Source organism: Camelina sativa, chromosome 14, assembly GCF_000633955.1.
Source record: "Camelina sativa cultivar DH55 chromosome 14, Cs, whole genome shotgun sequence".
NCBI classification, from domain to species: Eukaryota; Viridiplantae; Streptophyta; class Magnoliopsida; order Brassicales; family Brassicaceae; genus Camelina; species Camelina sativa.
Genome location: NC_025698.1, coordinates 9,731,367 through 9,753,513, shown reverse-complemented (window position 1 = coordinate 9,753,513; position 22,147 = coordinate 9,731,367). Strand labels below are relative to the sequence as shown.

Genomic DNA, 22,147 nt, shown 5'->3' with positions numbered 1-22,147 from the left:
TTGTTTGATGGGTCTGTTAATACAGAAGACCCAATTTTATTTGAGGAAATATGGTTATATAAAAGATGTATTGTATTTGAATGTTTCAAACTCGAAAAGATTCCGTAGCAAAAGGGAGATTTAACACATTTGTACTTGGTGATAAGTTTATATAAAGTATGTTTGAGTTATGACAAAAGAGTTTTTATCAAGTACAATCCTTACAAGACATGTGCCTTTACCTTTATAAGAGTTTGAAAAGCTAAAAAAATGTATGTTGCTTTGGAAATCTTAGTTAAATCTTGTCTTGTTTTATTTGTTCTTAACTTTATCAAAATGATGTTACTTTTGGGAATATGATCTTTAAAATGTATTGAACTTATGTCAATATTTTTTGACATACAAGTAACGGATTTAAAGAATTTTTTAGAGATGCAAAAATGATAATTCGTACGTATACCCTGATACCCAAGTTATTAGAAGTTCATATTCATATGGATATTTTACAATCACGTACCCATGTAAGTTTTTCCAAATCAACTAAGCCACATAAACCATTTGAACCAATATAGTACCCTCCTAGATTTTGTAAAGTTAATGGATGAGCAATTGGTTACCTTTGAAATTTCGTGACCGATTAGAGATCACTTTCCTTGTGAGCATTTTATACATTTGGCTCAATTATTAACGATGTTAACATACGTTCTCAACATTATTAGGACCAAAATTAAAAAAATTAGAATCCGAACCAAGTGTATAATTTAAAGACTTAGAAGATTGAATCAAGATCAAAGACTATATTAAACAAAAAAAGAATAAACATAATCGATATGACCAACAGTTTGCTTCCATTGCCTCAGTTTGATTTGAATCATAAAAAAAAAAAACTTTGAAAGATATTCTTACAACTTTTTATATATATATCATAATAGGTAATCCATAAACCCTACAAAAGTAACAAGTAATTCATAAACCCTACAAAAGTATTTATATTATTTTGATGATGAACCAAAAGAATCAACGAATCAAGAACTAGTTTCCCGTGATTTGCGCTAACACTAGCCTTCTTGATCTGTTAATAGTGATGAAACAGAGGTAGAGATGTTCTTCAAGCTCTTGCAATTGATCTGAGAATCTTTCTTCATGTGCATTAAACTCCCTCAATGCTTCCTTTAGCACTTCAATCTTCCTACTCTTTGCGCACATCGCAGCCACGGTTTTTCTATGCTCTATCTCATCGCATAATCTCCCGGCAAGTCTACTCAATGTATCCAAATCGTTTATCAATATGAACATTCCTTTAGCTGCTATATCGATTTGTGTCCCGAGCCTCTCTAACGTTGTATGTCTCTTGCTTTTATGCATGCTTCTTTTTGCTTCTTTCTTCCTCAAAAGAACCAAAGAACATAAACCGAGCAACGCAGGAGCTGCTAAAGCACCGAGTATGCTGTGGAGAGCTATTATTACTAATGTAATGACAATAGCGCTATGAGAAATCACTAGGCTATAACCTCCTAGCTTCTTGCAGAAACTCAAGAACCTGACTTTTCTTCTGATTCTTCTCCTTTTGGTTGTCAATTTTTCGAGCAAATCCGAGTTTGCATCGTGAACTATACCAAACCGAGCTTCGTTGATGATACAACACAAAGGGTTCTTGAGCGCTGCAAATCTAGAAAGCTCTTGAAATATTAAAGCGCAGAGCTGTTCATGGCTAAATTCCGTGGTTTTAGCACCATTACAAACCCTTTTCCCAATCGTGATAATTCTCTTGATTTTGTTGTGATTGATCTTGATTTGTTGGATGGAATGAAGGAGAGACTCACACACGTCGCAAGCTTCAGAGCTAAAGTCGAAGAATTTAACTAGAAGATCGTTGAAACTCGAGTCTTGCATCAGAGCATCGAGTGTATCTTGAGGAGGGTCGAGCAAGTAATCGGTGAAGTGTGAATGGAAGCTAAGATCTGAAGATGAAGGGGAAGAAGACGAAGAAGAAGGCGAAGAAGAAGAAGAGAGTTTGCTACAGGATGTAACGCCTAATTGATCTTCTGCTTTTGTCCGAATCTCTAAGTAGGAGTTCGTTCTGAATGCTTCCTTGTACTCTTCATTAACACTTAGCTTCGACGTCAAGCTACGACAACATTCCTTCTCGGACTTTCCTGCTCCATTGACAAAACAAAAACAATTGACAGATATTTTCAGAATCGTTTCTTCCAAAAAATGAGAAAAAAAAATCATCACAGAAATTTTTTTTGACATTCTAAAAATCATTCAAGAACTAATAATACATGTAAGAGAAGAAGAGAAGCCAAATCATTCAAACTTCTAAAAAAATTCTTGAAAACTAACCTTTTCTTGTAGAGGAAGAATATAATCTAGAACCAAGAAAACTCTTCATTTTCATCANAATTCCGTGGTTTTAGCACCATTACAAACCCTTTTCCCAATCGTGATAATTCTCTTGATTTTGTTGTGATTGATCTTGATTTGTTGGATGGAATGAAGGAGAGACTCACACACGTCGCAAGCTTCAGAGCTAAAGTCGAAGAATTTAACTAGAAGATCGTTGAAACTCGAGTCTTGCATCAGAGCATCGAGTGTATCTTGAGGAGGGTCGAGCAAGTAATCGGTGAAGTGTGAATGGAAGCTAAGATCTGAAGATGAAGGGGAAGAAGACGAAGAAGAAGGCGAAGAAGAAGAAGAGAGTTTGCTACAGGATGTAACGCCTAATTGATCTTCTGCTTTTGTCCGAATCTCTAAGTAGGAGTTCGTTCTGAATGCTTCCTTGTACTCTTCATTAACACTTAGCTTCGACGTCAAGCTACGACAACATTCCTTCTCGGACTTTCCTGCTCCATTGACAAAACAAAAACAATTGACAGATATTTTCAGAATCGTTTCTTCCAAAAAATGAGAAAAAAAAATCATCACAGAAATTTTTTTTGACATTCTAAAAATCATTCAAGAACTAATAATACATGTAAGAGAAGAAGAGAAGCCAAATCATTCAAACTTCTAAAAAAATTCTTGAAAACTAACCTTTTCTTGTAGAGGAAGAATATAATCTAGAACCAAGAAAACTCTTCATTTTCATCATCTTCTATCCGATGGGAACTCAAAGACGAGAGGCGATTTAGGTAAACAATTGACAAGCTTCTAGCTTCTTTATATACTTACGTCTTTTTTTGTATGTCGGCTAGTTATAAATTATATATTTGATTAAAATTAGAAATATATCCTGAAACGTATATATAGGAATGATTGGTTGGACAAAGATAGAGAGAGAGAGAGAGAGAGAGAGAGAAGAAACAAAAGAGAAGGAAGAGAAGATTGAGAAGCGACAGCTAGAGAGATGGTGGACGTTAGCACCGCTCAAAGAGATTTGTGAACGATGGCTTTCGGCGCAAGTTAGAGAATGGTACACGTGTTGTGTTCTTGGGGTCGAGATGACTTGTTAGTTTGGAGAAGAAGTTTCCTTTTACGGTTTTACCTTTGTTGTCTCTCTTTTTGAGTTTTTTTTTCTTTCTTTTTTCTCTTTTTCGATTGATTGATTAACAAGAAAATCTTCTAGGAAATTTAATTAAATTTTAAAAGAAATACAATTCGCTATGTTGTGAAGAAATTAGTATGGATGGAGTTCCTCGTACGTTACCCCAAAACGAGTAATTGCCACGTAGAGCTCTCTCATTTCAGTATTATCTGTTTTTTTTTCTTCTGTTGGTAATATATCTTTTGTAGTATGATTGGGTCAAAGTATCCAAGAAAAAAACACAAGTCATCCCTCTTTCTTTAAACTGCATGTACTTGAAATATCTGACGTTTTGGTATGACAATGACGACTAATCATGCACTTCAGCACTTGTTTTCATTTAAAATTTTAGCTTTAATTTTCCACGAGGATGCATGTGGAATGTTATGTTACTTACTGACTAAGTACTTTGTTACTCTTGAACGTGTAATTTGTAAATGTGTATAAACGTTTGGTTGAATAATTAATAATAAAAAAATTATTAATGCTTCATTTTGTCTTTTGTTTTTATAATGTTGTCTGTTAGGCATTGACCATTTCTGCAGCATAATTAAATACATTATACATGTTATGATTACCAGAATGGAGTTTATATTGTAACTTCTTAATAATCATATACTGACTATAGTAATATAGATATATATGATGTTTCAAGAACAGTATTTAGACACTGCACGGCATTGTAGTATTTAGTGTTATATTTCTACAATTTACCTTAACCTTAGTATACATATATTTGGTGTTTTAAGTATATCTAATTCCAGACGATGTTCATAAATTATTCACCACACGTCTGCTTCACCGTACGTATTACATAAACTTTATCTCACATAATTTCTACGTATTTAATTACTATTATATGATTTTGATAAAAGTCGAACGAAGAAAGTGTAGGATTAAGGTTCATTTAATCAGTATAATCAGTATATCAGTAAAATTCACAACTATGACAAATCCGATGTCGTCCAGCGGTTAGGATATCTGGCTTTCACCCAGGAGACCCGGGTTCGATTCCCGGCATCGGAGCTTTTGTTTTTTCGATAGAAATTTGCTTGGGCTTTAAACGACAAAAGGTCATTATATTTATCTATGGCATATTTTTGTTCATTCATCGGCAAGTTTTTTATTTATCTATAGCATATTTTTGGCATTTTATGAATAATAATTTTGTACTTGCCCTTGAAAGCATTAGTTAAGAACTTTCAGATTTATTTAATGGACACTCCCTTCACCCAATTACAAGCATCACAAACAGTTATATCCTAAAGTTGTTAATAGAAATATTCAAAAAAAATAATATTCAAAATCGAAACAAGGTCTTACCGTTGTTAATTTTTTTTCCACACCGTTTATGTAATCCTAAGATCTATGATTTTCTTTCGTTCTAAAATCTTCTTTCTCTTCTTCCATTTTGATATTCACCAACCTTCTAGAATAAGGTTGTATGTGTATAGAAAGAAAGAAGTATTAAATTACGTTTTGGTATAGTTACTTATAAATGTTATTTAGACTAAAAGAATTCCTCCAAGGAGATAAATATACTTTTTTTATGGTTGTAAATTGAAACAATTGAGATGATATTAAACTTGAAATGATAATAAAATACCATGTATAAGTTAAAAGTGAAATGTTATCGACTAAACTCAATAGATGGTAACAATATGAGAAGTTAATTTATGTACATGGATTAATGTATAAGGATTATATTATGGTATTGATTTGATTTTATTGTCATACAATCATATTAGGTTTTTAAGAATAATACATATCTACACGAAAATATAATTATTACTTGATCAGAAGTGAAAAATATGTTAACTTTAGATATCATGTTAAAGTTGCAATGATGATTCTTGAAAAATGCAGGTCGATGGTTGTAACTAGAATCTTAAAAAAATAAATATACACTGGAGATGGTAACGAAACCTAAGTTCTTGAACTTGTTTGAACAAAAATAGAAAATTTGATCATATTGTGCCATTTAAAAGAAGTACTATAACTTTTTTTTTGTGTTCGAAAACATATTGAATTTGACAATTTGTTTGTTATTGTAAGTCAATGTTTTAAAAAAGTCTACAAGAAATTAATATTTTTGGAAGATTATGTTTTAAAGATAATATAGAAAATTTCTTAATTTTGAAAGTAGCAGTTTGATTAAGAATCATTACTTGCTCTTACTTATCACAGTATAAAATAAGACAATGGAATTATCTAGTTAAGCAAATGTGATATGGCTTCTAAGATCAAATTAATACCATATAATGCCTCAGTCTCAAATTTGAGATTTTTTTATTAAAATATTATTGTTTGATGTAAAATTAAATTTTGATCATATAAATATAAGCTAATTTGGTTTGATTTTTAATAATTAAACATAAAATCTTCACCACACGAGGTCAAAAAAAAAATCTTCACCACACCTCGGCTTCACCGTCTTTCATAAATCTCAGACCATTTGTATGTAATGTAGACTAATCAATATTTGTTTAACATTCCAAAACTTCAATATATCCGATGTCGTCCAGCGGTTAGGATATCTGGCTTTCACCCAGGAGACCAGGGTTTGATTCCCGGCATCGGAGCTTTTTACCTTTTTATGGGAATTTTATTTGGGCTTTAAAAGACTTTTGCTTAGTTATATCTTATGCTTTCTTCATTAACCATTGTTCTAAAAATTTAAACACAATCTCTATTTTCTCTATAACTTTTTTTTTCTTACTTAGATTAGAAACAAAAATCATGCGATAGCATTAGCATATGTGTGTGACTCATATTGATAATACATACTTTCCAAGAGTAGCACGAGTGCACTCCCCACTCTGAGCCACTAAAAGTGGTCGGCAATTTTTATAATTCTATTTTTCTTTGTAGGTTGCTAAATATATAAGATTTTGACATGATCTCGACTATACATTAGTTTAAGTACAAAGCCTACAAGCATGCTATAGGGATTTACCAAGATTCCATAAGAGTGGAATGTAAATGCCAATTCTGGTTAATGCACTCTGCAGACCCGCACCACCCTCTCCTTTTATTGGCTACTCAACCAATCCTTTGTGAGTTTCATCGATGGACCCAATTTTCTTTGATTTAAAAACACTAGGTTGAAACCCGCGCTACGCTGCGGGTTGGATTTTTTAATTTAATTTTGGTTATATTTTTTCTTGCTTTGTTTTTTTCTAATTCATAATTTAATATATTGTATTTTGTTTATAATCAAATTTCAATATTTTTTGATAATTTTAAGGGTAATTTTTTTTTTGCTATTATTATTTACATCATATTAATACTTGTTTTTTATTTTATTTTATCAATTTAATTTTTAATATATTTTAAATTTTATTACCTTAAGAAATAAGTTTAGGGATTACAAAACTTAATTATTGATTTGTTTTTCACTCATACTCTAAAACAGTAAGAGATATTACTTTTTCATGTTTACATTGTAAATGTTCTTGATGGCTCTCTTATAATAATTTAGATTGAGCCACTTCAACCTCCATCTCCTTAATCTCATATAATTTATCTTTTACAACATTACAACATATTTCTACTTGTTCTTATTTAACCTAACACTTAAAACTAAACAAACCCATTTGTACATATGAGCCTTTACTACAATAATGACCCAATGATATTTTTACTTTAGTGAATAAGTCACGTTTCCTCTCCTTTGCATCTTCTTCTTCCTCTGCGACCACACCACCAGTTCATCTGCTCATGCTTCCTCTGCGTTCTTCACCATCATCGCATTTTTCAATTTCTCCTGCTTCTCTGTTGCAGGATTAAGTAATGAATCAACTTTTAACACTCCCTCTTGATTCATTTGCTTAATCCCCAAAATTCAATTTAGGGATTTGATCCAAAGCCTTCTTCCCCTTTTATGTGATTCACCTCTTCAATGTATGAATCTCTTGACATTGTCACAGCTTACTGATGAGTTCTCTTGCTCCCTCATGAATTGCTCTTTTTTTGGTCCAAAGCATAACAATCTGAAAATCAAATGGATGTTTTCTACTCCAAAATCGAAAGAACAAAAGAGTACCAGTCTCAAACGTCAAAAACAAATTGTGCCTAACTTAAATCAGGACAACATAGAAGAAAAAATCACTAAAACCAATTGAGAACAGCTCAATACTTAAACAAAACTAAGTGGGACAACGTATTCCCTAAAAACTTATAGGGTCAAAAATTGCATCACCAAAGATTTAGTATAGAAATAAACAAACAGAAAGAGACAACTGCATCCATCAGTGTAAACATGTTTCTGATCACTTCAACTTCTTAAAGAGACAAGTGCTCAACTATTACCGGGAAGCATCAAAAGAGAGCAAGTAAGTGAAACCAATCAAAGCTCCAAACAAAAGTATAAACTCATCTGAAAAATATTAAGAGGCAACATTTACGTGTAGAGCTTATCTTTTCAATCTATTCATTATGGAGAGTCGCTTCAACCTTGACCTAACAATATCCCCTAAAAGAACATTTGGAGCTTATCATTCTGTTTCTCAACTTCAAACCCAACAGAAGAAAAAACAAGCTGAATAAGAAAAAAAATGAGTTAAAATCATTTCATTACCAAGAACTTGCTGAGGAGTCGAACGCTTAGTGGGATCAGGTTCCAACATCTGCCTCACAAGACCCTTTGAGCTCGCTATTGTCTGTGACCAATGATCTCTCTTTAATATTGCAAGAGCCACACCATGTTCAGCCTCTGCAATCAAACATAGCCTTTAATCAAGACAAAGCAACACACACTTTACAATCAATCTCAATCTAGACATCACCACAATAACCGATCCAGTTAGGCAGATACATTACCTATTAAAGACTCAAAATCAAGTAAAGTTTAAATCTTTGAACAAAGTAAACACACACTAACATATTTGCTTGACAAAGAACATATCTAAAAACCAATTAAGTTACCCTAAAGATTCAAATCCAGAGCAAAATTTTACATCTTTGACACATAACATATCATAACACTAACAGATTTTCTTGGATATTACAATTTCTGGATTTAGAACAGGCCTCAGGCTGATTTTCATAGAGATTTAAGGACAAGGATACCTTGAAACTTTTCAAATGCTTAAGTTTCATTTTCCGACCAGACAAATCAACTCGATCCAGTGGATGCTATGAAGCTTGTTGCAATGTACTCACAACCTCCCCAGCTTCTTCCTCCGCCACCGCCGCAACATTATTCTAGGTAGACTCGTAGATCCTCGCGAGCCAAATCGATTCCCATCAGAAAGATGAATATTATGCTCCAACTTGAGAAGAATTCCAAATTGCGTTAAAAATAAAAAGTGGTAATAGAGATGTTCCATGATTTTGTTCTGAGGTTTTCATATGCGACATTTGGACATAGGTCGAAAGCGAATTAGAAATAAGACGAATAAATTAAGTACTCAAATCTATCGACAGAAAGAACAAGAAGAATGAACGATCGATTTTAACAATGAAGAGAAGACTGTCATGTGTCCACCTAGGATTAAAAAAACTTAATTGTTATAATTTGATTGGTTGATTATTTTAAATGAATGTTGAAGCTGAGGTGTCAGGGGAGAAAGGCATCTTGTTTTTATTGTATCCATGTTTAAGGTAACCAACTGTTCTAGAATTTATTTATTTATTTATGATTATATAAGTCATATTTGGCCATTATATAATAATTTCATACGTAGCGCTAACGAAGAACTTTCAGATTTTGTGAAGTCCTGATCAAGAATCCTTAAGTTAGTGGACACTCCTTCACCATCTAATAAATGGCTTATCTTAAACATTCTGTTCAAAGTCTTTGGAACCTCGGAAAGAAGGAAAAAGAAAAACATGCGGAGTGTTGTGATGTAATGACTCGAACAGAAGATAGTGGTCGGATCACTAGCCTATTCTATCTCCACTTTTTGCCCAATTCAGAAACCCACCAATTCTTCAAAGTGGGATAAGCAACTCAAGCATTAATTGATTCTTTTTGCTTTATCTTTAGTTTCCAACAATCTCTCAACCATTATAAATACCCTTTTCTTGAGTATTGTGGTCAGTGTACAAGTCCGTAAGTGGCTAGTAAACTACAAAAACATGAAACCCTTTACCTTCTTCACACCCTTTTTATTATTTCTATATTTCTTATGTATCTTGTTTACGACAGAAACGGAAGCTGGATCCAGAAATGGTGATGGGATTTACATCGTCTACATGGGAACAGCTTCCTCTGCCGCAAACGCTTATAGAGCTCAAATACTCATAAATACCATGTTTAAAAGGTTGGATATACTGATGCACTCTTTACATGTAGAGAAAAATATACATTGATACCAGCACAAAGTTTTGTTTTGTGGATTCTGAGGCCTTTTTATGGTTTGTTGTTGCAGGAGAGCGAACGATCTCGTCTACACATATAAGCATGGCTTCACGGGTTTTGCAGCTCATATGACAGCAGAAGAGGCCAAAGTCATAGCCAAAAAACCGGGAGTGGTTTCGGTTTTTCCTGATCCAAACTTCCAGCTACACACAACTCATTCATGGGACTTTCTCAAGTACCAAACATCAGTAAAGATAGACTCCGGTCCACCTTCAACAGCCGCAGATGGATCATATGATAGCATTGTCGGCATTCTGGACACTGGTAAGGCCTTTCACTCCTGTTTTGGCTGTCAATTAAGAAACAAAACCAAATATGAGTTTCACACAATGAAAACAAACAAACAGGGATATGGCCAGAATCAGAAAGCTTCAATGACAAAGACTTGGGTCCAATTCCGTCTCGGTGGAAAGGTACATGCATGGAAGCAAAGGACTTCAAGTCTACTAACTGTAACAGGTTACAATTTTCACAACCTTCAAAAACCAAGCTGAATATTACCAACTTCTTTTTGAAGACTAAACATTTCTTTTTTTTTTTGTTTATGCAGAAAGATCATTGGAGCAAGATATTACAAAAATCCTGAGGATGATTCAGAATACGATACCACAAGGGATGTGATCGGTCATGGTTCTCATGTGTCCTCCACCATAGCTGGATCAGCAGTGGAGAACGCGTCCTACTATGGTGTAGCTTCCGGGACCGCAAAGGGAGGTTCACCAAATGCAAGGATCGCTATGTACAAAGTATGCAATCCCGGGGGATGCACAGGCTCTTCTATCCTAGCTGCTTTCGATGATGCAATAGAGGATGGAGTTGATGTTCTATCTCTGTCCCTCGGAGCTCCAGCATACGCTCGCATCGACCTGAACACTGATCCTATCGCCATAGGAGCGTTTCACGCGATGGAGCAAGGAATCTTGGTTATCTGTTCTGCAGGTAATGATGGGCCTGATGGCGGTACAGTTACCAATACTGCACCTTGGATAATGACTGTCGCTGCCAACACCATTGATAGGGACTTTGAGTCTGATGTTGTGCTAGGCGGCAATAAAGTCATCAAGGTAATACACATAATACACCTAAACATTATATAATATGGTTTGCTAAAATGAACCTTTATTGATTTTCAGGGTGAAGGTATACACTTTTCAAACGCTAGTAAATCTCCTGTGTATCCTCTGATTCATGGCAAGTCTGCTAAGAACGCTGATGCATCAGAAGGAGAAGCCAGGTAAATAAAATTGGTAAATTCAAATACAATACCTTGAGCTTGTTTTAGATTCTTATAAAGAATAAGTACAAAGGATAAGGAAGCTAACATTTTTCTGTTTTCATAAATCATTGGCTTTTCAGGGCCTGTGACTTTGGTTCTCTAGATCAAGAGAAGGTAAAAGGGAAAGTTGTGTTATGCGAGAATGTTGGTGGATCATATTATGCATCATCAGCTAGAGACGAGGTGAAAAGCAAAGGAGGTATTGGTTGCGTCTTTGTAGATGACAGAACTAGAGCAGTTGCTAGCACTTATGGCGCTTTTCCTACAACCGTAATTGACTCAAAGGAAGCAACTGAGATCTTCTCCTATCTCAACTCAACCAAGTACTTAATAATAATCTATCTCAAAAATTTCTATGAACTATCTTAGTCAGTATAGAGCTAATGAATTAAAACCTTTTGACTTGTGTCGTAGAGATCCCGTGGCAACAATTCTTCCAACTGCAACAGTTGAGAAGTTCACACCCGCACCTACTGTTGCATATTTCTCTTCCAGAGGACCTTCAAGCCTCGCAAGAAGCATTCTCAAAGTAATCCAAAATCCTGTGCCCTTGTTTAGTTTTACCTGATTAGAAGCATCTACTTACCTCTATCTTCAGCCTGACATTACAGCACCAGGAGTCGCAATACTCGCTGCATGGACAGGAAACGACTCAGCCATTTCACTAGAAGGCTAGCCGGCTTCTCAGTATAACGTCATATCAGGAACTTCCATGGCAGCTCCTCACGTAACAGCGGTTGCATCTCTCATCAAATCACAACATCCCACATGGGGTCCATCTGCGATAAAGTCAGCAATTATGACAACAGGTTAGGTCCCCTTCATTGCATATCTTGTGATTATGGCATGCAAATATGGATGTTCTGTAACAATCATTCTTTGACGGTCACATTCACAGCAACTCAAACGAACAACGACAAAGGTCTTATAACAACAGAAACTGGTGCAGCAGCCACGCCTTATGACTCTGGAGCAGGGGAACTAAGCTCAACAGCATCAATGCAACCAGGACTAGTCTACGAGACAACTGAAACTGACTACCTGAACTTTCTATGTTACTATGGATACAACATAACCACAATCAAGACTATTTCAAAAGCACTTCCAGTGAATTTTACTTGCCCTGCAGATTCCAACTTAGACTTAATCTCAACCATCAATTACCCGTCAATTGGAATCTCTGGATTCGAAGGAAATGGGAATACGACAGTTACAAGGACAATGACCAATGTTGGTGGAGACGGCGTGGCTGTTTACACAGTCAGCGTGGAAACACCACAAGGGTTTAATATTCAAGTGACGCCAGAAAAACTCCAATTTACAAAAAATGGTGAGAAGTTGACATACCAGGTGATAGTGTCTGCTACTGCTTCACTTAAGCAAGATGTATTTGGGGCTCTAACTTGGTCTAATGCCAAGTACAATGTCAGAAGCCCAATTGTGATTAGTAGCGAGAGTAGCCGCACAAACTGAGTAAATGGTATAAAGTTCAGTATGAATATGTAATAATAAAACTTAAAATCGAAGCAAAACAGACTACACCTTTTCTGATAAATGAAATGATGATAGCTCAAGTAGATCAATTTAGCAGGAAACAGTCTCAAACATTGGTTTTGTGACATGTAAAACTATTAAGTAAACTTTTGCATATAAAAGCAGAACATCAACAAGTCATTTCATCAAAAGTCCTTAGCTCACCAACCTGGAGTACTAAGTTACAGTTACCAGCCTTTTTAAGACTGTACATTGGTTCATTTTTTCAACACTCTTTTTTTTTCTTTTTAACACTCAACATTATCTTCTCTCTCCTCTACTTCATAATTCAACACTTATTCAACTTTTATCATCTACAATAGTTTTGTTTAATAAAATTCAACATCTTACCCCACAATATTATATTTACATATTTTTATTTTGTTTATGATTTATGATTACATATTAAATAACGATTATCGACTAAAACTAATCTAATATAATTTAATTTAAATAATTTTTATATAAATTTATTTTCTATTGTAATTTATAATTGGTCCAAGAAAAATAAAAAATTTTAATGAAAATTGATGTTTTTTCTATGTCCAAATAAAACAAGGCTAGTTTCCACTTATAGATTTTTTTAAATGATGAATTTTGGTATAGTTTTTATTTTATAAAAAAGTAAACTAATATAAAATAATTGAGCTAAAATAATTAGAATGAAATAAAAGTTCACAAAAAGCAACTGGATACAACCCATTCACCATCTTCTTTTCTCATACTTTGCCACATGTCAATGTAGGTCCTGTTTTCTTCAGATTCCATTCAACCAGTTGAGTTTAATACACCTATGATTTTTAAAAATTCAACATGTCCATTGCATGAATTAAACAGTTGAAAAATTTATTCAACACTCTCATTGTACATAGTCTATCCATGCAGAAAAAGTCTCCTGGAAGTCAGGCAATCTTGCTTTCACACAAAGGGCATGCATGACTATGTGTGTGGAATGAAATACATTCACTCCCCCATTAAAATAGGCAATGTACAAAAGCTAACCTAACACTTATGATATTATATATGTTTGTGATAGTGACTATTAATAAATACTCACAGATTTTAACGTGGAAACATAAAGCAAGAGTTATAAGCAAACTGGAAACATTCTTGTCCTGTTTCTTGTAGTTCAGCGATGAGGAGATGCCCCACTGTCACCATCATCTTAGTGATGTATCTTTTTCTGTCTGTTATCCAAAAATGCAAGTCTGAAACAAGTAAATCAGGAGATTATATCATATACATGGGAGCAGCATCCTCTGATGGCTCAACAGACAATGACCATGTTGAACTTCTGAGCTCACTGTTAAAGCGGTGAGAACTAAATCCATAACTCTTTGATTTTCTAACCATGATTCATATATTGCAAATATTAAGACAGTATCTTACATACATCAGGAGCGACAAAACCCGCATGCACAGATACAAACATGGATTCTCTGGATTTGCAGCCCATTTATCAGAAGATGAAGCACACCTCATGGCCAAGCAACCGGGAGTAGTATCTGTCTTCCCTGATCAGATGTTACAGCTCCACACAACTCGTTCATGGGATTTTTTGGTGCAAGAAAGTTATCAAAGAGAGACTTACTTCTCTGAAATGAACTATCAACAAGAATTGGATGTGCATGAAGGAGACACCATTATCGGCTTCGTTGATTCAGGTGAACTGTATGAAGCAATGAAATGTTTATATGCGCTTTTCTTGACTTCCAGTGAAACAAACACTCAATGCAGTATATTCTAAAAAAGAAAACAGGAATCTGGCCCGAGGCACAGAGCTTTGACGATAGGCGTATGGGTCCAGTCCCAGAGAGATGGAAGGGCACTTGCATGAGAGGGAAGAAGACGCAGCCTGGTTCTTTCCATTGCAATAGGTAAAAAGAACCTGAAGAAAGTAGCAAACATGTAAAGATGCCATATACTATGTTAGAACTTACCACTGTGGACTTATGTTAAACGTTGCTACATAAACAGAAAACTAATAGGAGCAAGGTATTACAATTCATCATTCTTCTTAGACCCTGATTATGAGACACCACACGAGACTTCTTGGGGCACGGGACACATGTGGTATCCATAGCAGCAGGGAATATAATCTCTGATGCATCCTACTACGGCCTGGCAAGTGGGACTATGAGAGGAGGTTCACCAAATTCAAGAATAGCTATGTACAGAGCATGCTCACTTATGGGCTGCCGTGGTTCCAGCATTCTAGCTGCATTTGATGATGCGATCGCAGATGGAGTTGATGTCATATCAGTATCAATGGGCTTATGGCCAAACAATTTACTTGAAGATCCGCTTGCCATCGGGTCATTTCATGCCGTGGAAAGAGGGATCACTGTCGTTTGCTCCGCAGGAAATTCTGGCCCATCGAGTCAAAGTGTGGTTAATGCTGCTCCATGGATGATCACTGTTGCTGCCAACACTATTGATCGTGGCTTTGATTCCAACATTCTTCTGGGAGGAGATACAAGCAGATTAATTAAAGTACTAAGGAAATGCCTGAAACTGATAAATCTCCATCCATTTAACATCCTAATTGTACTTAAATAATTTTTTTTGCAGGGGTCTGGAATAAATATTGCTAATATAGATGGTTCTCAGGCTAACCCACTTATAGACGCACGATCAGCCAAGAAGACAGATGCTGATGAGGAAGCTGCTAGGTAACAATTGCATCTTAACATTATAGAGTAACTTTTTTATATCTGTACTAACAAGACAACATAACTGCAACTCTTTAGGAACTGCGCACCTGATACAATGAACCAAACCATTGTTAACGGAAAGATTGTTGTGTGCGACAGTGATCTTGGTAACCAGGTGATCCAGTGGAAAAGCGAAGAGGTTAAGAGACTTGGAGGTGTTGGTATGGTACTTATTGGCGACGAGGCATTGGATATGTCTTATATTGATCCCTCATTTCTAGTGACAATAGTAAAACCAAAGGACAAGATGCAAAGTAAGATGTCTCATTTCTCACAAGATATTGCTTTAAAAAAAAACACTAATATATCAAAATCCATATTGTAGAGAACCAATTGCAACGATCATGCCTACAAGATCACGAACAGGACATATATTAGCACCATCCATACCATCCTTCTCATCAAGAGGACCTTTCTTGCTTACCAGAAGCATCCTCAAGGTATGTAAGCCCTTAGATTCACCATAAATAATAATATGATCTCCACAGAGAATTTCACAGAATCTTCTAGAAAAAATTGATATATAAACAGTTCATTTTCAACAAATTAACTCCATGAGAAACCTGTTACAGCCTGATATTGCAGCACCTGGGGTCAACATACTGGCATCGTGGTTAGTAGGTGACATAAATGTTGCACCAGAAGGAAAGCCACCGCCATTCTTCAACATTGAATCAGGAACTTCAATGGCATGCCCCCATGTCTCCGGGATTGCTGCTCGACTCAAATCCAGACACCCTTCATGGAGTCCTGCAGCAATCAGATCCGCCATCATGACAACAGGTGAGAAATCAAAATCGAGTAGATACCAGTTACGAATTACATATCAGTCGAGCCACATTGTAATCCAACTCTTACACTCTATCTGCAGCTGTGCAAATGACCAACTCAGGAACCCATATAACTACAGAAGCAGGAGCCAAGGCCACACCTTATGACTTTGGTGCTGGGCAGGTTACTATATTTGGACCTTCTTCCCCTGGACTGGTTTATGAAACCAATCACATGGATTACCTGAACTTTCTATGCTACTTTGGGTATATTTCAGACCAGATCAGAAAAATCTCAAAGCGCATACCAAAAGGTTATGTTTGTCTAGAACAAAGCAACAGAGCAGACATATCTAACATCAACTACCCATCAATCTCAATATCAAACTTCAATAGTAAAGCAAAAAGAACGGTAAGCAGAACAGTGACAAATGTAGCATCACGCCTCATTGGAGATGAAAATACTATCTACACTGTGAGCATCGATGCACCAGAAGGGTTACTAGTCAGAGTTATACCAAGAAGACTACACTTCAGAAAGATAGGAGATAAACTTAGCTACCAAGTGATCTTTTCATCTACCACATCCTCCACGCTTAAAGAAGATGCATTTGGATCAATCACATGGTCTAATGGAATGTACAGCGTAAGGATTACATTCGTTGTAACCAGTCGCGAAGATTAATATCTAAAGAGAAGAACACACAATGTCTTTGAATAAAGACAAAGACACCATTGGAGGACAAATCATAGCAAGAAGGTTATAATAATATTAAACAAAGACCAACACTTTCTTCTTAAAATATTTTCCATAAAAACAAATAGATCTTGTTAGTAGAAACAAAAGCATTCGGTTTTCATCTTGAATTCTAAAGACAACTCCAAACCAAAAGAAGATAAAAAAATAAAAAAAGACAATCCAAATCTAAGAAAGAAGAAAGACTAAAGACTAAGTTGTCCTAGAGGAACACCGGAAGTCCCAATCCAATCACTCGAACGCCCACTTGTTCTCATTGCGAACCTCCTCTTCTTCCTCCTGTGTGTAATCGTTCTTGATGTTGAAGTGAGCACGCATCTCATCTGGAGTTTTGCCTTTCATCTGATCAGCCACGGCCTGGCACGTAAGGTCAAGAAGTCCACTGATGTTCAGATAGTTAGCAGCCTGCAAAAAAAAAACCCAAAGGGTTACACAACAATCACTCAAAATCAACAGAATCAAAACAGACACTTAAATAAACCCTAACAGAGTCGGCAAACCTAAATTCCAAATCAAAAAAAAGAAAAAGAAACCCTAATCCAAAAGAACATCAAAACCAACAACAAAAGTGAAACAAGCACAAACCAGAATAAGATCGAAGAGAGTAGGCTGATCGACTTTAAGGAATTCGGTATCCCAATTCTTAAGCTCATCGTTCTCGTTGGAACCACATAAATCCTTGTCAACACCATCAGCCTCAGAGGCGGCCTCCACGTGCTTCTTGCAGTACGCAATTACCTTAGCCAAGGTGGCTCCAGTGACATTAGGAAGCGGGATTCCGTTACTGGCACAGTCTTCCTCGATCATGTGCTTGATCGTCTGGGACTCAACAGCAACAGCTTCGTCTACCTCGAAAGATTCACCGTCGGAACTCTTGAGGATGATCTTGTTGGACGTCATAGTAGTAGCAGAAACAAAGGAAAGAAAGTGAGTGATTTTTCGAAGAAGAGAAATAAGACGCAGCGATTGATAGTCTAAAAAGGTTTTGGGGAATTGAGGTTGAAGGTTCCCCTATTTATAGAGAGATCTGACCAATTTCAATTTCTTATTGGTAAAAAAAGAATTGGGAACCTTTTTAATGAATGGAAAAGGTTAAACAAAGAGAGAAAGAAAAGAAGGAAACATTATTAAAAAGATATATGGAAATATTTATTATCTCAAAAAAATTAACAGAAAAGATTTGAGTTCAGAACCAAAAAAACAGTTTATCTACGTGTAGGAATCATTGACTAGGGTTTTATGTTTTGGTTATAAGCAAATTTTAGTATTTTACACGTTTGTAGGTAAAAATATCTATGTGTTATTATGAATTGTGATTAGGTATTTTGCAGAGAATTAAAGCAAAATATATAAAAATTAGGTGATCAATACCAAAGTAACAAATGATTTTTAAGATAATTCTTTTCTTTTAAAATAGATGATTTTCTCACAAATCTATGCAAAATTAATTAGGTTTTTATTAGTTTTAACTTTTAACAAATTATATTATGCAGATTATTTTTTCATTGATTGAATTTTGTGTAACTAATATTAAATAATGTTTGTTTAAAAAATAAACAAAAATTAAATGATTCCTACCATTAATAAGAAGAAAAAAAGTTAATACCATTATCTTAACATTAAAAAAAAAATTACTGGAAAAGAGTAAGAACTATATTGCCCTTTAAGATGGACATCATTGTGTCTCTTATTTGGCTCAGACGCAGCAAGGTGTTAATGGTGCTAAACTAAAGTGTAGCCAGCTGGTTTCTACGTGCGAGGTCTTGAGGACCATCGGGAGAACAACTGTTCCCGAGGTTTCATGATCGTTATTATGGTTGTTAGATCTTATTTGCTTCCTAGAACTCTCGATTGTTTCAGTTCAAACAAATGAATTTTCTCTAGTTGATCGGCCAATGTATCACCATAACCGAAAATCTACCCCGAGCAGTTGATGATAAAATAACTAGGTTGCATCAATTCTTATAAGAGACAATACATGCATGTCCTGATGTCCAATAACAAAGGAACATAGCTCAGAAGGATGTGCGAAGTCCCAAAACACGTGATCACCCGAATTTAAACATGAAATGGGAGTCATCACCGAGCAACAACATGGTTTTGGAAGGCAGGTAAAATATAGATATATAACAGTTATAGAGATAAGGATACATATATTTTGTTGTAATCTACTCTAGATTTAGGCTTATCCTACATTCCTTATATTTAGGATCTCCCTTGTATAAATCTTTGATCGTTCTATCAATACACACAGATTACATTCCTATTCATAACATGGTATCAAAGCTTAAAATCGATCTTTGATCCACAATTTTTTCGCTTTGATATTGATATTGATTCTCTCTTGCTTCCGCTTCTCTATATAATACTTATTTTTCTATTTCTACTATCATGTCTACTACTCCTATGTCTACGTCTAATTTTATGTCTACCGTTGTGGAACAATTCTCTTTGGAGACTCCATATACTTTACATCCATCTGATAATTCGGGTTCTCTTATCACCCCGGTCTTACTTCGTGGTGATAATTACTCTGAATGGGCAACAGGGCTTTGGAATTCTCTTCAAGCTAAGCAGAAGATAGCGTTTATTGATGGTTCGATCACCAAACCGACCTCTAATCCTGATCTTGCTCGATGGATCTCTACCAATTCTATGATTGTGGGTTGGATACGCACTGCTATCGATCCGCAAGTTTGTTCTACCGTTGCTCATGTTCCTGAGGCTTTCAAACTCTGGGAATTTCTAAAACGTCAACGATGTTCGAAAACATCTCTTGGAGGAGGAGATAAACAACTGCAAACAAAACGGTCAGTCTGTTCTTGAGTTCTATGGTCGTCTCTCCAAACTTTGGGAAGAGTTACAGACTTTTACATCTACTACTTCATGCATTTGTGCTACTGCTCCTGAACTTGACAAGGAACGTGAAGATAGAAGGGTTCACAAGTTTCTCTTTGGACTTGATGAGTCTCGTTTCAGCACCATTTGGTCTCAAATCATTGATGAAGACCCGCTACCTGACTTGAATATTGTTTACTCGCGTGTTATTTGGGCTGAGCAACATATCAACAACATGCGTGCCTTTGAAGTCAAGAAAGATGATGTTGGCTTCTCCGTCAAGACAGAACTTGCTCCTCCTACCTCTCCTACAGTTGCTGCTGTTACCACTCAAAGTCGTGATCCGAATTGTCTCTGCACTCACTGCAAACGTAAGGGTCATGAAGCTTTAGAATGTTTCCTTCTACATGGTTACTCTGATTGGTTCTTTGAACAACAACGATCTTCCTCAACTGCAGGCCAGAGTACTCGCGGTCGTGGTGGTGGCCGGTCATACTCCTTTGGTGGTCGCGGTCGTGGCCGTATGAATGCAGCCTCAACTAACGTCAACAACGCACTTTCTCCTATCCCTACGGATCAAATCTCCACCCTCATCACTCTGCTCTAGAATCAACATAGTCAACTATCTACGAAAAGACTGTCTGGTAAAACTGAACTCACTAATGTTATTATAGATACTGGTGTCTCACATCATATGACAGGCGATTTGTCTTTGTTGCGCAATACTCTTGATATAATTCCTTCTGCGGTTACTTTTCCTGATGGCACTGCTTCTCGAGCTACCAAAATAGGAACATTATAATTGAATAAGGATTATTCTTTTTCCAATGTTCTCTGAGTTCCCGACTTTACTTGTACTCTGATTTTGGTGTCTCGCCTTCTTAAACAAACCGACTGCATTGCTATTTTCACTGATACTCTATGTGTTTTACATGACCGTTTTACGAGGACCTTGATTGGCGCCGGTGAAGAGTGAGAGGGGGTAAAGGGTGTCAAGGTTGCACACGCTCATCAAGCTAGCAAGGGAAACATTTCTCCTTCTGTTTTATAGCATTGTCGTCTTGGTCATCCTTCCTACAAAGTGCTTTCTACATTACCGGTTTTTGATAGTTTAAAAGTTGATTTTAGAGATACACATTCCTGTGATATCTGTTTTCGTGCTAACAAACACGCACTGTTTTTAATGAGAGTTTTAAAAGCTACAAATCCTTTTGTCTTGATACATTGTGATGTTTGGGGACCCTATCGCACTCTTTCTTCTTGTGGAGCTGCTTATTTCTTAACCATTGTTGATGACTACTCTAGAGTTGTGTGGATTTATCTTATGTTAGCCAAGTCTGAAGTCAAAGGTTTAATTCACAATTTTTGTGCCATGAGTGAAAAACAGTTTGGCCGACCAATCAAAGCTGTTCGTACGAATAATGGGACTGAGTTCATGGCTCTTTCTTCTTTCTTTCGATAACATGGCATTGAACATCAGACATCTTGCGTTGATACACCACAGCAGAATGGTCGAGTAGAACGCAAACACCGGCACATCCTCAATGTTGCCCGTGCCCTTCTTTTTCAGGCTCAGATTCTGGTTCTGTTATGGGGAGAAAGTGTGTTGACTGTTTCTCATCTGATTTATCGCACCCCTACTCCTCTGCTTCACGGGAAAACTCCGTATGAAATGCTTTATGGTACTCCTCCTACTTATGAATTACTGTGCACGTTTGGTTGTTTGTGTTATTCTCACAGGCGTTCACGTGATAAGGACAAGTTCAGTGACCGCAGCAGAAAATGTATCTTTGTTGGCTATCCTTATGGTAAGAAAGCTTGGAGGCTCTACGACATTGAGAGAAAAGAATTTTTTACAAGTCGTGATGTTATTTTCCTTGAAGATCAGTTTCCCGGTGTTTCACATTCTACTTATGTACCACCTCCTATGTCTCCTACATATGACTTTACTGATGCCTGGTCACCCGCATTACGTCCCTCTACTCCGTTATTGGCACCTGCTCCTTCGATACAACCTCCATTAGACTCTATTCTACCGAGTCCTTTGCCTACTACCAGCTCTGTTCCTGCTTCACTACCTAATCCTGCTCCTACTTCTCCCTCTACGAGTTCTCCTCCTGATGAACAGTCTATTACTCCAGTATCTTCACCACCTATCTCTCCTCGGTCTGGTGTTCCACCGATATTTGAGTCTACATCTTCTCCTACTTTGGTGTCTCCTGTGTTAACTGATAAATCTGATGCTCCATCACCTAGTCTTCCTGAGTTACTCGGTCGTGGTCATCGGGTGCGACAACCCTCTGTTTTACTCAAAGACTATGTTTTTAAGACTTCACATCTACAAGCTTCCCCCTCTCTCGCTTCATTGTCTCTTAATCCTGGTTCTCCTC

General features: G+C 36.2%; 2 protein-coding genes, 2 non-coding genes and 2 pseudogenes across 5 annotated transcripts; 4 read left to right on the top strand and 2 right to left on the bottom strand.

Moving 5' to 3' along the window:
• Positions 874 to 3,165, bottom strand: LOC104740719 (UPF0496 protein At1g20180-like). Of its 2 annotated transcripts, none has more exons than XM_010461400.2 (2): positions 3,016 to 3,165; positions 874 to 2,135 (listed from the first exon to the last, which is right to left on the bottom strand). In XM_010461400.2, exons 1-2 carry the CDS (start codon positions 3,071 to 3,073, stop codon positions 1,012 to 1,014), a joined length of 1,182 nt encoding a protein of 393 aa, XP_010459702.1. In that variant the 5' UTR covers positions 3,074 to 3,165; the 3' UTR covers positions 874 to 1,011. The 2 variants fall into 2 exon arrangements, with proteins under 2 accessions (XP_010459702.1, XP_010459701.1); XM_010461399.1 differs by lacking the exon at positions 3,016 to 3,165 and adding an exon at positions 2,326 to 2,376.
• On the top strand, positions 4,460 to 4,531 carry TRNAE-UUC. Its single transcript has one exon. It is a non-coding gene; the product is annotated as a tRNA-Glu (tRNA).
• On the top strand, positions 6,016 to 6,087 carry TRNAE-UUC. Its single transcript has one exon. It is a non-coding gene; the product is annotated as a tRNA-Glu (tRNA).
• Positions 9,563 to 12,702, top strand: LOC104740717 (annotated as a pseudogene).
• Positions 13,814 to 17,061, top strand: LOC104740715 (annotated as a pseudogene).
• LOC104740716 (SKP1-like protein 4) lies at positions 17,002 to 17,911 on the bottom strand. The gene is made up of 2 exons (XM_010461397.2): positions 17,505 to 17,911; positions 17,002 to 17,324 (listed from the first exon to the last, which is right to left on the bottom strand). Exons 1-2 carry the CDS (start codon positions 17,817 to 17,819, stop codon positions 17,151 to 17,153), a joined length of 489 nt encoding a protein of 162 aa, XP_010459699.1. The 5' UTR covers positions 17,820 to 17,911; the 3' UTR covers positions 17,002 to 17,150.

Coding starts and splice junctions, on each gene's coding strand:
- LOC104740719 (XM_010461400.2), bottom strand. CDS start 3,073: ATGATGAAAATGAAGAGTTTTCTTGGTTCTAGATTATATTCTTCCTCT. Junction 2,136..3,015: donor TTCTTCCTCTACAAGAAAAG/GTTAGTTTTCAA, acceptor TCAATGGAGCAG/GAAAGTCCGAGAAGGAATGT.
- LOC104740716 (XM_010461397.2), bottom strand. CDS start 17,819: ATGACGTCCAACAAGATCATCCTCAAGAGTTCCGACGGTGAATCTTTC. Junction 17,325..17,504: donor CTCTCTTCGATCTTATTCTG/GTTTGTGCTTGT, acceptor TTTTTTTTGCAG/GCTGCTAACTATCTGAACAT.